At 42.6% G+C, this 18,163-nt stretch overlaps 1 protein-coding gene and 2 non-coding genes across 21 annotated transcripts in view; all 3 read right to left on the bottom strand.

The window, feature by feature from the left end:
- Positions 1-518: 518 nt before the first annotated feature.
- PUM1 (pumilio RNA binding family member 1) overlaps positions 519-18,163 on the bottom strand; it is a 128,370-nt gene continuing 110,725 nt past the window's right edge. For 13 of the 19 annotated variants that reach the window (XM_060140776.1, XM_060140786.1, XM_060140783.1 and 10 more), the window contains 6 exons: positions 17,921-18,055; positions 13,885-14,022; positions 11,515-11,640; positions 10,201-10,322; positions 5,474-5,666; positions 519-2,379 (listed from right to left, as the gene is read on the bottom strand). In XM_060140776.1, coding sequence (XP_059996759.1) covers positions 2,248-2,379; positions 5,474-5,666; positions 10,201-10,322; positions 11,515-11,640; positions 13,885-14,022; positions 17,921-18,055 — 846 coding nt within the window. In that variant the 3' untranslated portion in view covers positions 519-2,247. The remainder of the gene's footprint in view (positions 2,380-5,473; positions 5,667-10,200; positions 10,323-11,514; positions 11,641-13,884; positions 14,023-17,920; positions 18,056-18,163) is intronic. The other 6 variants (XM_060140778.1, XM_060140787.1, XM_060140782.1 and 3 more) reach the window with 2 other exon arrangements.
- On the bottom strand, positions 4,528-4,612 carry LOC132516568 (small nucleolar RNA SNORD103/SNORD85). The gene has a single exon (XR_009539393.1). It is a non-coding gene; the product is annotated as a small nucleolar RNA SNORD103/SNORD85 (small nucleolar RNA).
- Positions 16,937-17,021, bottom strand: LOC132516567 (small nucleolar RNA SNORD103/SNORD85). Its single transcript, XR_009539392.1, has one exon. It is a non-coding gene; the product is annotated as a small nucleolar RNA SNORD103/SNORD85 (small nucleolar RNA).

The raw sequence follows: 18,163 nt of genomic DNA, 5'->3' as shown, positions 1-18,163 counted from the left end.
TTCTAATCTAGACCCTGGGCCCACAAATGGTGCAGAGGCCAGAGGGAGTGAATGAAGAGCACCGCAGAGAACCAGGCAGATCGTGGGGCTCAAGCTTTTTGAGAATGCGCCCCATGATGTGTGTACAGACTCTGGGCCCAGGAAGGCGAATATTCTGATTTTTCAATAGCAGTTGGACATCCTGATTAATGTGGTTATGTCTTTTTTTTCTTTTTTTCGGTACGCGGGCCTCTCACTGCCATGGCCTCTCCCATTGTGGAGCACAGGCTCCAGACGCGCAGGCCCAGCGGCCACGGCCCACGGGCCCAGCCGCTCCGCGGCATGTGGGATCCTCCCGGACCGGGGCACGAACCCGTGTCCCCTGCATCGGCAGGCGGACTCTCAACTACTGCGCCACCAGGGAAGCCCTATGTCTTTGATTTTGAAACAAAACAAGCAGAAACAAAAAGGGACAAACAAGGAAAGGGCTGTCTGTCCTGGGGCACTATATTGGAAAAAAATAATAATAAAGCACAAACTCAGATTCCAAAGTTCTGTATTTTTCAAAATAAAGATCACACATTGTTTAGAGACAATCTACACAAGAGTTACAAAAAATAGTTGCCCAGGCATAAGCATACACAGGTTTGTTAATTATACACATATGGTTACAAGTGTGCTTGCAAAAAAGTTCATTGGAAATATACACAAGGCTCTGGAAATGTACACCGTGTAGTGTTACAATTCTATATTCAAACAAGGAAAATTGACAGTATGTTACATTCACTTACAAGTAGACAAAATGCAAAATACAGTTCATCTTCTGTACAAAAAGGAAGGGCAATTCACACTTTACAAGGTGAGAGGGGCTCTGATTGTAAGGAAAGTTAGGGCGGGGCTGAACTTTGCACGTCCTTTTGACTGTCACAAAATAAGCAAAACATTACTTTTTTAGGATTAAAAAAAACCCAAAACCACTAGTATGAACTGAATCATCTTGAATAACATTTAGAAAGGATCTTGCTACTATCTGACTAGGTGACAAATAAAACCAAGCAATTTTTTTCTTTTTAAAAGTTAACTAGGCTGTATAAAGAACATTTATTCCTTCAAAAGAAAAAAAAAATTTACTTCTGGTTGAAATTACAATTTACAATATACAACACTATATGCTACGACCATAAAAGGTGTGAATATACACTGAATGCACAGGGCTGGCTAATTTTCTTTTCTTACCAAAAAACGTGTTTATGTTGATTCAAACTTCTCCACATTTACATTACAGGTATACAAATGTACAATTGTACAATCAAAAGTATGTTCGACTACTAGGGTACATTATAGATACAGATTAGACATCAAAACAAGAAAATACTACAAATTTGTATATATGCAAAGTCTACACCAAGTATACACTATATATTTATAGAAGCAAGACCAAAAGCAGAGTTGGATTTTCTTTTTTCTCATGCTAAGTAATCAGATTTTGCCTTTCAATGTTAACAGAAAAAAATCCAGTAGGCAGTAAACAATTATACCCGCCTGGCCTTGAAAGACATTCTGGGTGCTCACATCTCCTCCTCACAAAACAGACTACACTATTTTCTTCAGCATAGTAGTCTCCAAAAAAGGCAATTTTTAGAAGTTCCATAAACTTAATGTCATAAACTGAAGCTTTAGCAACTCTGAAAATGATTTCCATTTTATATATATATATTTATATATATATATTTTTTATAAACATTGTTAAATGCCAGTTTGGGGTCATTTAACTAAAATTCAAACTTCTCAGGTTTTTTTGTTTGTTTTTCTTTTTTACTAAAATGAGGAGTTGGGGAAGAGCTATTTGCAAAACTTGCCAGCGAGGCAAATGAGTTAAAAACCTTTTTTTTTTTTTTTAAACTTTTTTGTTAAACCAACCACCCTGAAAGTTTCCACATGTGGAATATAGATACAACGTTGAACAAAATATGTGGCCTCCCATGTACATTGGTTACCTATGTACAAGTATCCTATACACCAGTAAAACAACAGGGCAATTAGTCAATTAAAAAAAATAATTAGTACATGTTATGCATAATAAAATTAAACAAATTTACAAAGGCTTTTCCACTTGTGGATTTGATTCCTTTTTTGGGAGGAGAGGGTAATCCTGGAGCAACCATTTACCCATTTCAGATTCTACACTAGAATATTTCTGGTTGCTGGTTGGATTCACCAGTGGGCCAGTGAGGTCAGTGGGAACAAGGGGACGGGGGAGACACTGCCTCAGATAATACCGTTAGGGGGGCCACAGATGGGCCCTAAGTCAACGCCATTCTTCATGTAGTATTTCTCCAGCTTGGCCAGAATGTGCTTGCCGTAAGTGTACTTGCGAAGAGTCGCGATGTGAGGCCGGATCTGGGGAGAAAGCAGAGTCCATGTCACTCTGGCCTGAGGCAGGTTCAGGCAGGCTCCTGGGTAACCTGCTCCCAGGCACCACAGGGCGCCCGCCAGCACGCACGCCTCACAAGCAACACCTTTCACTGGCTCAACCCGAGCCCCTGAATTCTCAGGCTGCACTGACCGAACAGATGAGGGGAGCAGCTCCTAGCCTAAGCGCTGAGGCAGGACCTGAGAGCTCTGGAGGTCAGACGGCCACAGACCACTTCCGGAACAGTATGTGGAGAAAGTGCATCCCAAGACTGACAATCACACTGTCCACCACCGCCTGCACTGCATCGCCCTCAAGGAGGCTTTTGGCCCCTCTGGTCCCTCGCAAGGCACCTCAGCTCTCCTGAGCAGCGGGGGTTTCTTTCTGGGCACCATGAATCCTGTGCTCTCCAGTCCATAGAGAATCACAAAAAGCTACTAATGACGACAATAAAAATGACTAACATAAGCCAAGTACAGTTCATTTTGAAGCTTCCTAAGAGAGGTGTGATTATCCCCATTTCACTGACGAAAAAATGGAGTCACAGTGGGTAAGTCACTCATCTAAAGTCAAATGGCTAATAAGGGACATTAGAGGTATTGGGAACCCCACTGTCTAGCTACACCAGAAAATTTTTTTTCCTCCAGAAATTATTCTTCTCCCCACTGTCTCTCATGGCTCTGCTCCAGTCTCACCCTTCACCCTCTCCAAGCACGCTGAGATCAGCCCTGCGAGCATCTCTTCTGTTCTCTGGGCCGACCCACGTCCGCAAGTCCTGTGCATCCCAGACAACTCGGGAGGCACTTCCTCTCTGGAACCCCCTTTCCTCTTCTGTGAGTTCATGGAGCCTTCTACATACCTCAGCTACAGCACGTAGCACACTGTGTTCACAATCATTTGCATAACCACCAACCGTCCACACAAACGGTGAAGACCCACAACATTAACCTGCTTCCCCATCGCAGCTCGCGCTTATACTCGAAACACAGGACAGTGTACCAGGGAAGATGGATGCTCTCAAGCCTGAGCGCTCTAGGCAGACTATTTTGTCTGTTTCGTTGTGCCCTCAAAGCAAAGAAGGATCAAGTGGCGCTAGAAACCATTTCTGTACCCCTCACAGGACACAGACCTGTATCAGCTATTATATTCTCACCTAGGAGCCTGTCTGGAAAACTATTCAGTCCTTGGCTCAAATTCTGAGCTGTGTGACCCAGACCATTTGCCTAACCTTCCTAAACGCATCTATAGAAAGGATGCCACACTTTCATTTGGGTTGCAGTCTGGACTCTATAAACAACTGATGTTTTGGTCACTAGAACTGGAGGCTCCAACCCCCCCTTGCTTTTGGTAGCTCTTCTTTTAGAAACTAAGTGAAATTCAATTCATTCACCTGTCTCTCCCCAGGAATGGCTCACTGGTAAGACCACTTAACCTTCACACCTGTCCTCTTCCAGTCAAAAAACTAACAACCCATGTGCGTGTACGACATTGCTGAACTCCATTTTTCACTTGATTTAAAGGAAATGCTGAACTATTCTAACAGTCCCCCGTGCAAGTCCTCACTGCTCATCTGCCGCGGCCTCCCCTCCTCCAAGTCACTCGTCAGCCAGGACCATTATTGGAAACGTAAATGTGATTCTGGCACCACAGCCCTGTCCCACTGGACTTGCTGTACTTCTTCAAATACACCGTCTTGTCTCCTGCTTCCAAACCTTCAAGCTCTAGGTTCCCTCTGCCTGGAAAAGGTTCAGGGCTTTATTCCAATGTCACTCTCTTGGGGAGCCTTCTCTGCACCCCACAATAGAAGAGGCACCCTCCATATTCTCCCACAGCTCTCCCCAGCATCAGCGTAACCATCTATGACACTGCTGTGTCTACCAACACGGTGCCCTGATAAAGGAGCGCTTGCTGTAGAGCATATGTGCTTGTTAACTATTTGTTGAAGGAATGAATGAATGAACTCCCAACCTGCCAAGTGTCTCCAACATTCCCCCTGCCTTCACCAGCATCCCGACATGCCTATCTGAGTCTCACGGCTTAAGGACTTTGGACTCCCCAGCCTTCAATTGCCATTGCTGACACCAGCGCAGCGTTCTGTTGTGTTTTGTTTTGAACTGGAAGTGGTGGGTGCCTCGTCTGGCTCAGAACTTGAGTCCATAACAAAGATTCTCATTACTGAACTTTGTTCTCAGAGAGGGCAAGTGGCTCATCATTGCCAGACCACGGCCATCCCCTCCATCGAGAAGGGCTGAGTGAGTTCGGAGCCCAAAGGCTGAGGGTTCAGATCAGCAGCACCTGAAGGCTCACGGCACTGCCTAGCGCAGACACAGCGCGGCACACCTGCCTGTGGGCTGGTCAGGCTTCCCGGGCCTCGTGGTCTGTGTGGGGCCCGTTGGACCTGCTCTGAGGCCATCGGCCTCTTCACGTGCTTTCTGCGCCAGCTCCCACTCACAGCACCCAAACAGTTCAGATTTCTGTCCCTTTTTTCCTAACTCCTCTGCAGCCCAGACTTCTCCTCCTGCAAAGCCTCCCCTCAAAGCCTCGGGCACGTGCTCTCACGTCTCACCGCTGCTTCCCGCCACCCTTCCCCACGCGTGCTCCGTGGGCAGGGCTCAGTCTCGGCCATCTCTGTGCTGATGTCTGGCCCACAGTGGGCACCAGGTCAACGCGCCAGGCCAGGTGCTGCCCTGGGCAGGCGCTCATTCAGTAAACAGTGGTGGAATGAATGATGAAAGGGAAGAGGGAGGAAAGGAAATAAGGCAAGCAGGTTGATTTGCTGAACTGAGAAGCTGGTCTCCTAGGAGCCAAGGGGTAGAAACATGGGCTTAAGATCGGGGAGGGGACTCCCTCACAAAGACTGAGTTTAACACTCACACCAGTGAGTTACTGATAGAGGGCCGGCAAACACAGGGATAATGGCCATTCCAGATAAAAGGAAAAAGAAGCACAGCATGAGACACAATCCAGTGACAAACTCTGCAGAAAGAAGCAAGATGCCCACCCTCCTTTACATTTCAGAAATGAGAAGAACCAAGGGCCCTGCACTTTCTCTCTGGTTGAGATCTGCACAAACTGGCCTACCTTATGCATGACGATCTTCCTCTGGGCTGGCTCTGCCACATCAATCATCTTCTGGACCACATAGTTGGCGTACTGGTCCTTCATCATGGTGTATAAGGCACTGTGGGGACCATCGTTCATGGTGCACACCTCGTCGATGAGCACAGCGCGCTCCGTACGGGAGGCATGAGTGACACACTTCTCCACAACATTGCTGTAATGAGATAAATCCAGGGACAGCTCTTAGAGGGACCCTGTTAGGCTGTGCTTGTCTGGCCTCTGCCCTGACCTCAGGATCAGCAGCAAAAGAGCTCTTAATATTTTTGGCAGATTAATTCCTCTTCTGTTTGGCTATATGAGACTCCACCTTTGCCATCTGTGACTTCCAATGTGAACCATGGCCGAGACCAGGTCTTGGAGGATACCAGAACCCAACCCTCTAACAGGTGAAGGTAACAAGCCCAGGTAAGTGAAGGTTCACAAGACTCGTTAACAGCTGAATTGGTTAATAAGCATAATTTCAACAGGTATCAGAATCTATCAATTCTTTGCTCACCTCTGTGAGCTTAATGAGGCCAGGAACAAGTCTCACTTACATCTAGATCTCTAGTGCCAAGCACAGAGCCTGGCACTACAGACTTGGTCTACAGACTTATTGGGTGAAGGAAGATACAAGTAGGAACCACAGCCCTCATTCAACTACTTCACGCTGCCTCTGAAGAACAAGAAGAACCCCCAGGTATGTCTGCATTTCTAAACACTTCACAGATGTATCATCTTGGGAAAGGAAAAAAAGAAATGTGGTTACATTAAATCAGAGTTCTTCTACAATCCAGAGGGGCTGCAGCAGCTGATGAAATTACACCCGGCCATGCTCAAGGGCGCTCACCATCCAGGAGTGACTGATTGACTACTCGTGAATGTTTGGTTTTGTTAAGTCAGCACTACTCTGCACCTGTGGCTCTGTGGGTATGACGAAGTTGTGTGATGTCAAAGAACAAGAACAATACTTATTCTTTGTATTTGTATTACTGGAGCCCATACTTCGCAGAGAGAGCATTTGGTAGGTGGGCCTCGCAAAGAGTTCGTGACTGGGGGAAGAGCTGCTCTGCATCACAGGACACTCAGGTAGAAAAGGAACGTTCAAACCTAGCTAATGCAGAAAGGTCTTTTCTGACAATCCTGAAAGACGGCCATTTAGCCTCTGCTTGGGAATTTCCAGTGATGTGGAAGTGATTCTAGGGCATCCTACCATACGAGTGAACGGCTTTGTTAAACATTCTTTACATACTGAAATAAAATATGCTTCCCTGAAATTTCACCCATTTGTCTTAATTTTGCCTTCAAGGGCTGAAAAAACGATGTGTATACCCACTCCAGAAGCACCAAAAAAGCAGAGATAGTGTCTTACTCCTTCTTTCAAAGGCCAGCCCCGTCAATAACTGAACAGTCATCACAAATAACCATCACCAGAACAAGTCCCTATTCCAGAGGTTTTTAAACCATAAGAAGGTGTTGCTTCCATGGAGCTCTGACAGGACCCCCTCCATGTTACCTGGTTTAGCGTACTGAGTATTTGTTATTCACATGCTTTTATTTAGAAAACAAAATTCTCAAGCTAAATGTCCAAGAACTACCATCCTACCAGATATTTTTTCGATCTTCCTTCTTAAGATACACAGAGTAAATCAACTGATAATCAATCAGTTTAATTAAGACAACAGCCTCTCCCTTCTGATACAGGAGCAATATGGGAAAACCTTTACCCCCACCTTCCTTCCACAGTACTATGCAATTCTAGCACAAGCTGAAGGTGTGGCATGTGGAAGTGAATCTCCTAATAGCCACCGCCTTCTCCCTTAGCAGAAAAGGGAGTTAAGACATTACTGAGCTGGTTCAGTAGCACAAAGCCAGTCACGATCTCCAAATGTTCAGGCAAAGAACTCATCACTTTTTAGAACTGCCTGGCTGGGTTGTACCTTCATCCACCCGAGAACTGCTTCCCCTACAAAGTGGTCAGGATTAGAATAGGATTTTCTACTAAACTAGGTTGCAGACAGGACACACATTCTTCTGGGTGGAGGACTGAATCCTCAGCAGTGACCTGTCTTCCAAGAAAGTAAGCAGGTAGATCAGCTACCACCACTTGGTAGGATCACTGATCAGGATCCCACTTGGCCAAAGGCTTCCTTCCACCTTAACACACAATCCATATTGTTCCAGTCTTTAAAGTCTATTCTAGCGTTTCTGAAACTGTGGTTCCCAACCCATTTATGGCTGAGGAAATCAACTTAGTGATTTGAGACTCGTTTTTGTTTTTTTTTAATGAAACAGAATAGTAAGTGTCAGAATTAATTATGAGCAATATATCTTCAGTTACCTGTGCATGCACATGCCTATGCACTCAAAGTCAATGAAATATTTACTTTGTATTCCGTATTAACATCCAAAATGTCATAAGGTCACTAATCTGTTTAATTGATTTGTTTCTATTATTTGATTTTCAAATTTACTGGCTCCTTCTTCTGTTATCTCTAATTTACTGTTGAAGCCATACAGTGAATTTTATTTCAGATGTTATATTATTTTTCTACTCTATAATTTCCATGTTATTCTTTCTATAATAAAGCTTCTAATTCTCTACTAACATTTATCTTTTCATTACAAGCATATTTTCCTTTACATCCTTGAGTATAATTAAAATACTTTATAATACTTTAAAATATAGTATTTTAAATACTAATTACTTCAAAATATAATAACTTTATAAAATGCTTTATAATCCTGCTCTGCTAACTCCAACATCTGGGTGGTATAAAACTATTCATAGGGTTTTTTCTATTTTTTTCTTTTTTCTTGAGTATAGGCCACATATTCCTGTTATCTAGACACGGCAAATGATGCACTGTATAAACAGCTCTGTCATGTTCCTCCTCCGAGTGTTACTCCTTCACCCCCCCCTTTTTTTGTACGCAGTTAACTTGGCTGAACAAAAACTGCAAAATTCTCCCATGCAGTAGGCAGCAGATGAAACCTCAGTTCAATTCTTTTAGCCTTAGTTGGGTTGCCTTGAGTTTGTCCTATACAAATGAGGTTCAGGAGTCAACCAGATATTTAGAAAGTTTAAATTTAGGCTTCCTCCTCCTCCCTGGTTCTCTTCCTTTCCAGGATTTCTCCCATCATTTTGTCACTCCCATGGTCATCATTTTGTAACTTTCCTAATTATAGTCAATACCGTATTATAAATTTCAAAGTTGCTAACAGGCTAGATCCTTAATGGTTCTCAACATAAAAATGATAATTATGTAACATAACAGCTAATGCTACTGTAGGAATCATATTACAACATATAAATGTATCAAACCAACACGTTGTACACCTTGAACTTGCAGGATGTTACATGTCAATTATATATCTCCGCCTCCCCAAAAAAAGGAGGGGGAGGAGGACGGGGCAATTTTCCCAGTGCAATTAACCTTCTTCCAAGTATCAACAACCTCCCCTACTCCTCTCTGGTTATCTCCCTGCTCTCTAATGTCTTCAGGTAGTTTTGGGCATTTTGTCAACAATTTATTAGTTGTTATCTGTGAGAGGACTGGGCCCAAAGTAGCTACTAGGTCATTATCAGACCACAACTCTATTATAATATTAATACTTAACACTATATCCAAGAGTGAGATATTAAATACACTGAACAAGAAAGTAAATAGGACAGCGACCCCAAAAAAAGAACTAAGAGATTCTGTCCCCTATTTCCCTGATCCCGACAAATGTCCAAAAATAGCAATACAAGGTCTAAGAGATGACCCTGATGTGCTTAGGCTGTTGAGACACTGGCTCTGTGGGTGCTTTTATTTCTTTTCTCTATTTTCCATGCTGTAATGTTATAAGATTTCACAAATTAAAAGTGAACAATTTAAAAACATCAAGGTTGTATGAGTCACACCTGCCTTGCAATTTATTTTAAAAACTAGAGAAGAAAAATATTCCAAAAATACAGAATACTATGTTATGTGTATGATAGGATATACAGACTCTACTCAGAGTATCACACCACTAAGCCGCTGGAGGGCCATTCATTCATTCATTCATTCAGCTGCACCTGGTCTTAGTTGCGGCATGCGGGATCTTTACTTGTGGCATGCGAACTCTTAGTTGCAGCATGTGGGATCTAGTTCCCTGAGCAGGGATCGAACCCGGGCCCCCTGCATTGGGAGCGCAAAGTCTTAGCCACTGGAGCACCAGGGAGGCAACAATTTCTTCTCCAACCTCTGCCACTTATAAGTTACCTAAGACATCTTTCACAACCTGGGAATAACTAGTACATTTTATTCTTGGGCTGGTATGATATGAAGACTGAAAAGAGATTTTTAAAAATACTAAGGCCTATATATAGATATGGTCACCTGCCCCTTAATTCAGGTATCAAAAAGGAAATTGGGTAAAGAACATTTCACAATTCCAAACAAGTAAGTTGCTAAAATACCCAGTTTACCAAAGTACAAAATGTGTATGCTTTAGAAACATATTCCCCAAATTTCAAAGTGGCGAACTCTGGGGGAATGAGGAGCCCACTAAGAGATGTCTTATGTTTCATACTTTGTAGCAGAACTCTTTGACTTTTTTAGCTATGTATACTTTGAGGAAAATAAACATTAAAACAAAAAAAGTATGAAAATTTCTCTAGAGCTGAAATACTATTTAATCATCTCTTCTGGAAAACAGTCTGAGTAATTCAAAGCACATACCTTGCAAATTTGTGCTGACTCAATACAAGTACATTCCCTCGAATTTCTGCTACAATTTTACTTTTATCCTCAGGACGACCATGCTCCAATACATGCTGGATTACATAATTTCCATATTGATCCTATTTGAGAAACAAGAGAAATTTTTAAATTTATATATAAACAGGCTCTATGTTACTTAAATCCTTATATCTAATCAACACCCATCTTCCTGTAAGACCATGATGGCTTACCTGAACACTAATGAACACATAAGAATTTTTTAAATGGATAGGTAGTGACAATTTTTCCCTGTCATTACAAAACAGGAACACATTATTACTACACAATGGAATGTTTCTATATGTATATATATATTTATGCCCAAAGGTCCTAGTCAGGGTCTTCATAAAGTACTATACACAGAAATGTAGGCCTCTTCTCATTTAAAAAAAAAAATAAAAAAGAAGAGAAAGTAGGTGGGAATAAAGAGCTATTTTTCTCTCTAACAGAAATACACAAATGGGTCTGTGCGCCTGTCTTTAACAAAGAAAAACTGGAAATACTCACAACACCTAATTAAATAACATTACAAGCACACAATGGAGATACTCATCTAAAGTGAAAGATGCTTTGAAAGAATAAGTGTGTGTGAGCAAGGAATTCCAAAGGCAGAAACATTTATTTGTAAGATGTAAAAAATTAAAAGTGCACATATAATGCTTTTTAAGAGCGCCTATGCCAAATGTGCCTGCTTCTGGACAGCAGGGTTATGGGTGGTTTCTTCTGTTCTGCTGCTACTTTCTGTACTTTCAAGCTTTTCTACAATGAATATTTAATACACTTATAATCTCACATCTCTCACCAAAACAAGCAACAAACACTGCCCAAAAATTGCTTCAGGACAACATACTCTATGTAGAAATTGTTCAAACAGTATGATATGGGAGACAATTTTAGTAGAAGCAAGACAAAGTACCAAAACTAGAAAGAAGAAATCAACTAATCCACTTAGTCCATTTGCAAAGATGAAACTGATAGACTAAATGGCCTGCCTAAGTGGCCACAGCTAGCTTAATCCATGACAAGAGTTCTGGCTTTTGACAGTTCTTGGCAGATCTCTTGATGAATCAGAGGCAGATCTCAACTCCAAGGCCAGGGTTCTACTCATTACCCCTATTCATAAAACACGAACCAGGCTGGTGCAAATGAAAACTTGCCCAGAGCTTCAATGGGCATTTTAAGCACATTAACCTCTTCTGGAACAGATACCTGTGCTAAGAAAACACAAAAGCCCACAGGTGTTTGCAGTTACTCTACTGGCAACTCCACTACCTGTACAAGTTGCTCTGTGTGCTGGTGAAGCTCCTCTAAAATAGGGAGTGTCTGGTCAGGGAGACAGTGCTCCAGGATCCTCTGAATCACTCGGCAGCCATAAGGATGTGTGGACAAAGCAAACACCTAGGGCAGACCAACACAAACAAGAAAGCCAAAAATAACAGTTGCCACTTTCAGTGCTTCAGTATTATTTACATACATTATCCCATTAATCTTCCCAATGACCCTGAGAGAGAATCATGATTAAAACTGAAGCTCCTAGAAGTTTACATAATGTGCCTACAGTCATATAGGTAGTAAATGACAGAGCCAGGATTTTATTTCCTACTCTGACTCCAAAGCCCAAATTATAAGTATGGCATTTAAGTTCTCTCTACATACAATAAGGTGAGCATGTATGTGTGAGGATAAACTTATTTCTTAAACCCATTCTAGGAATTCATAGATGTACATAAATTCAGAGCTAAGAAGGACCTTATTGAGAAAAAGCTTATTTAGAAAGGAACAGAGAATTGGTCAAGGTCATAGAAAACACACTTAGTTAAGAGTCCACAGTGTCAAAGGATGGGTTTAAAAACAGAAAAAAGAAGGGCTGGGATCAAAGCCTGAATGCTTTCACATAACTACACTGTAATGTTCTGAATTTCAGCTTTATAAAAACGCTAAACACTCACAGTCTGGAACAACTTGACTTATTTCACTCAACATTATGTTTCAAATATTTACTTATAATACTGTGGGCTTCTATCGTTTATTCTGTATATCCGTATAGTATAATGTTGGGAAAATATGTGGTTTGTTTTTTTGGGGGGGTCCAATCCTCTCCTGATGGACATCTGGTTTATTTAGTCTTTTCCTATTAGGAGAATAATGCTGCTTTAAACATGTCTAAATACGTCTCATGGTATACATGACCAAACATTTCATCAGGTATATACCTAGGCCAGGAGTGCTAGATCGCAAGAAATATAAATGTTGAACTTTAAAAGATACTAAATTATTTTCCAAAATGGGTCTATTCCCACCAGCAGTGTATCCAGATCTCACATCCCTGCCAGTACATAGTAACCAATGGTAGAAAATGGTCTACGGGACTTCCCTGGGGGTCCAGTGGTTAACACTCCACGCTTCCACTGCAGGGGGGCACAGGTTTCAATCCCTGGTTGGGAAACCGAGATCCCACAAGCCGCGTGGTGCGGCCAAAAAGAAAAAGAGAGAGAGAAAAGAAAGAAAATGGTCTACTATCTGTGGTCTTAGTTTGCATTTTCCTGATTACTTCTTCTGTCTATTCAGGATTTAAGCCCATTTTTGCATTAATTTGTATTGTTCTCCTTGATTTCAGTTCTTTATATATTCTGGTTATCAATTCGTTGGCATTTTCCATCTTGAAAATATTATCTCCCATTCGGTGGCTTAATCCTTTTACTTTCTTGTATATTTCACACACACACAAAAATGCAAAGATAAACAGATCTACTCTTTTCTTAATTAACTCAGAAAATCCCAATAACCCTCAAGTTAGTGTCTGTAATCTACTTAACCACTGTAGTTTTAAGTGAGCAAAATCTAAACAATTCTAAAATCCCATTTCGATCTAGGCTTTAGCAGTACCCATGACTACACCTGAAAATCTATTTGGTATTTCCAATTTTTCTCTTTCCAAAAACAAAAACAATTTTACACACCCAAAAAGATGTATTTTACTCTCTTGTCCCACCTAGCTTAGGAGACTGGGAGAAGGTTGTTTTTTGGCAAAAGAAATTAATGATAACAGCCAATTGAGGGGCAATTCTGGAAAAACTAGGGTATGACAAAATATCAACTCTGCTTGGAAGCTAGCACTAAAAGCACACTAGTCCTTACGATATATAAGTAAATAGGAGAAACTGGAAGCTATCTCTGGTTGTGTGCCACTTAACAGAGTTCAAACCAACCTGATCACTGCCCCACCCAACCCCCCCAAATTAAGAAGCACCTTGTTATTTTAAAGACATAGTGACACATAACCTGTAAGATTAGTTCTGTAAATGACCTAAATTTTAAAACATGATAAAAACTTTTAAATATCAAGATAAATAGTACTTAACCAAAGGAAAAAATTTATTCTTCAAGTATCTGATGACAGTACCTCATCCTGACATGAGCGGATATCTGCATTAATGATGGAGAGAACACCCATGGACAATTAAGGGAAGAACCTTGGGTGCACAGAGCTAGGTACCTGACCCCACTGAATAGGACTACTACTTACTGCAGTCTAACGTACACTAAGCTCTTTAGAACACTCCACAAACCCCATCCTGTTCTCTGTTCACAATGGAAACATCCATCAACTTGTTTCCCTTATTTCTTTCCTAAGGCACTTACCTGTCCCTTAAACGCATCGATGATAAACTGCAAAGATTGGGGTTGCACACATTCAATGCATTTCTGAACCACGTGATTGCCATTCTGGTCTTTCACACACTTCAGGACATGGCCATCTAGCTCCCGAACCATCTCATTCTATTGTAGACAAGGAAAGAAAGCACCACCAGAATCACAGAGAGCAAACACCTGGACGGTCAACGTTCTCCTCACCAAACACAAAAGCACTGATCAGGGAATCCGTGACAATTAAAGTGGGACAACTCAGCTGTGGCACTCTGACAACCTGGTAACAAACGAAGACTGGAGTTTTTTCACATGTTAACAAACTTCCTATAATAATAACCAGTCTTTTTTTTTTTTGATTCTTTTCTTTTTTTAAAAAAAAATTATTTATTTATTTTTGGCTGCACTGGGTCTTTGTTGTTGCATGGGGGCTTTCTCTAGTTGCAGAGAGAGGGGGCTACTCTTCGTTGCGGTGTGTGGGCTTCTCATTGCAGTGGCTTCTTTTGGTGCGGAGCACAGGCTCTAGGCGCACGGGCTTCAGTAGTTGTGGCTCGCGGGCTCTAGAGCTCAGGCTCAGTAGTTGTGGCGCGTGGGCTTAGTTGCTCCACGGCATGTGGGATCTTCCCAGACCAGGGCTCGAACCCGTGTCTCCTGCATTGGCAGGCGGATTCTTAACCACTGTGCCACTGGGGAAGCCCAATAACCAGTCTTAAGAAAGTTCTCTAACTTGCAAAAGACCTGTCTGGGAGTTACCAAAAAAGTGCAGTCATCTTCAAATTATAAACGAGCCGATATCAAATCAACTACACTGTATTAGAGAATTTCACATACAATTCATCATGTTTTCACCATGAGAACCCTGTAAAGTACATATTACTAAAAATGAGAGTAGTTAATCTAGAGCTTACTCTAGGCTAAGTAGACCTCTAAATGCTTAACATGCTTTGACTCACAATCTGCCTCACAATCCTATGCAGTAGACACTATTACAGAGGAGGAAATCAAGGCACAGACAAATTAGCTGACTTGTTAAAAATCACAGACCTAGACTTGCTCCTATTCAAACCCAAGCAATCTGATTCCTGTGTGTGGCAAAACAGACCATGTCAGCAAACCACCTGTCAAATATTACCCTGCACACCTTCCTCCACCCATATATGTGAATATATGAAGATATTGAGTCTGAGAGGGGTTAAGCAATGTATTAAAACTACAGACAGTGACTGAATCAGAATTCTAGCCCAGTCTGTGGCTCCAAAATGATCTTCCCATCAGGCCAGACTGACTGCAACGTCAGCTGGAGCAATATTCTCAGTTCATGAAATGTGTCCAAACTCAGGGAAATACAGAAGGCCAGGGACTTCCCTGGTGGTGCAGTGGTTAAGAATCCGCCTGCCAATGCAGAGGACATGGGTTTGAGCCCTGGTCTGGGAAGACCCCACATGCCGTGGAGCAAATAATCCCGTGCGCCATAACTACTGAGCCTGAGCTCTAGAGCCCGCGAGCCACAACTACCGAAGCCCACGCGCCTAGAGCCCGTGCTCTGAAACGAGAAGCCACTGCAATGAGAAGCCCACACACTGCAAAGAAGAGTAGCCCCCGCTCGCCACAATTAGAGAAAGCCCGTGTGCAGCAGTGAAGACCCAACGCAGCCAAAAATAAATAAATAATTTTTTTTAAAAAAAAAAGGCCAGACAATGAGTAAGTGACTCTCTGTGTGTGTGTTTGTGTGTGTGTGTGTGTGTGTGTGTGTGTGTGTGTGCGCGCGCGCGCGTGTGTGTGTGTAGGTGCGTTGGGATTTTGACTGGACCCCATCCCCAAACTTGCTGCCTCAGGTCTCAGGCATACTTAAGCTGAATACCTGTACCACGGCTGGGCCCTGGTACTTGCTGCCTAATATCCTTGCTATATACAACCTCTGTATATTAGTTCCACTGTGCTGACTCCATATTTATGGTAGAAGACTACAAGCCAGTTTATAATGGTGACATTTGTGAATGCAATGTCTTAAATCCCTGAGATGTTAAACATGTCAAAGCAACTAAACGATTTTCTAATTAAAGAAATTCAAGACTACAACGCCAGGGACTAAACAAGCAAAACACAAGAGACTCAGGAAAGTTTCCTGAAGCAATTAATCAAATGTCAGAAAAGAATAATTTACTACGGAAATATAATTATAGGAATGATAAATAGAGAAGGACACCTATACAAAGATAAACACAAGGGACACTTCTAATAATCAAAATGAAGGAGGGGGGCTTCCCTGAATATTTTCTTGAGCCCAAAGAGGTAAAAACTCCACTGGAGATGAGTTTATTTCAGCTAAAATACACTTACATCTGGAAAAGAGTAAATTATTCATACCAGGAGCAGTAGTTTAGACCCAGAACAAGAATCACAGAGAAACCAGACCAGGAAAAGATATGCAGGAATAGCAGGCAGAAAGAACAATTGCCAGGGGGAAAGGAAAGGGGGGTAAAAACTACTACAGTGTAGCCATTGGATCAGAAAAACAAAAAACAAAAAAACAGGAAAATCTGGAGAAAAAATCAACAATTTATCATAATCCTGGGAGAGGGCAAAGATGGGGAAAATACCTGGGAAACCGTAATTTCCTGCTTGCTCTCAGTAAGCGGGCATTATGGTCAAAAGAGGAAAAAAAGTTCCATGTTCAAATCAAACAAGAAAATTAAAGAGGAAAGATTCAGCCATTAAATTTTCATCCCTCAACATCCCAGGGAAAATTAAAACTGACAATGATCTGAACATTAAAAGAAAACAAACTAGTAGCTTCACCCCTGCTTCTAATTACTCACACACAGCACCCTATTACTGCTGTATCTCCAGTACTGGCACTAAATGAATGAACTCCCAACCTGCCATGTGTCTCCAACATTCCCCCTGCCTTCACCAGCATCCCGACATGCCTATCTGAGTCTCACGGCTTAAGGACTTTGGACTCCCCAGCCTTCAATTGCCATTGCTGACACCAGCGCAGCGTTCTGTTGTGTTTTGTTTTGAACTGGAAGTGGTGGGTGCCTCGTCTGGCTCAGAACTTGAGTCCATAACAAAGATTCTCATTACTGAACTTTGTTCTCAGAGAGGGCAAGTGGCTCATCATTGCCAGACCACGGCCATCCCCTCCATCGAGAAGGGCTGAGTGAGTTCGGAGCCCAAAGGCTGAGGGTTCAGATCAGCAGCACCTGAAGGCTCACGGCACTGCCTAGCGCAGACACAGCGCGGCACACCTGCCTGTGGGCTGGTCAGGCTTCCCGGGCCTCGTGGTCTGTGTGGGGCCCGTTGGACCTGCTCTGAGGCCATCGGCCTCTTCACGTGCTTTCTGCGCCAGCTCCCACTCACAGCACCCAAACAGTTCAGATTTCTGTCCCTTTTTTCCTAACTCCTCTGCAGCCCAGACTTCTCCTCCTGCAAAGCCTCCCCTCAAAGCCTCGGGCACGTGCTCTCACGTCTCACCGTTGCTTCCCGCCACCCTTCCCCACGCGTGCTCCGTGGGCAGGGCTCAGTCTCGGCCATCTCTGTGCTGATGTCTGGCCCACAGTGGGCACCAGGTCAACGCGCCAGGCCAGGTGCTGCCCTGGGCAGGCGCTCATTCAGTAAACAGTGGTGGAATGAATGAATAAGAGGGTGCAAGTGAAGAAAACTGGAAGGTGGGTTGGAAAAAAGTTTTGTCTGTTGGGTGGTCAGTTCAGGTAGAAGAAAAGGACCACTTTACCTGCTTCAACTCTTGCCAAACAAAAAACCCACCTCTAAAATCACACCTACTAAAGACTACGGTCTGGTCAAAGGGAAAAGTGTTTGAAACCACTGGTTTTAACACAAGACACTTGATCCACTATAAACTTACAAAATTAATTGCACAGTTCATGCCTGCCATGCACAGAAGGTAGCCACAAGCACCAAAGAAAAACTGTGAAAGAAAACTAAAGACTGACAAACTTACGAGGTTCACTACATGTACCATGAAGAAACATCAAACACCAAGAGAAAAGTTAAAGGGGAAACTTACAATTACCTGCTGGTCTGAGGGAATAAACTCAAGAGCTTTCTGGATAACACGGCAGCCATACATCTGCAGTGCCAGTGACAGGACATGGCCTCGAATCCGTTCAGCCAAAGCCAGCTTCTGTTCAAGGCTGCCAAACTAGACATAATGTGTGGGTGAACACCATTACTTAGGTAGAAAGAAAGAAACCAGAGAAAGCAAAGCATTCATTATTCTGTATCAACCATTGGCATACCTCTTTTAGCC

The sequence above is a fragment of the Lagenorhynchus albirostris genome, chromosome 2, assembly GCF_949774975.1.
Source record: "Lagenorhynchus albirostris chromosome 2, mLagAlb1.1, whole genome shotgun sequence".
In the NCBI taxonomy this organism is placed as follows: Eukaryota; Metazoa; Chordata; class Mammalia; order Artiodactyla; family Delphinidae; genus Lagenorhynchus; species Lagenorhynchus albirostris.
Note: the sequence above shows the minus strand (reverse complement) of the source record. Positions and strands in the feature narration are given on the sequence as shown.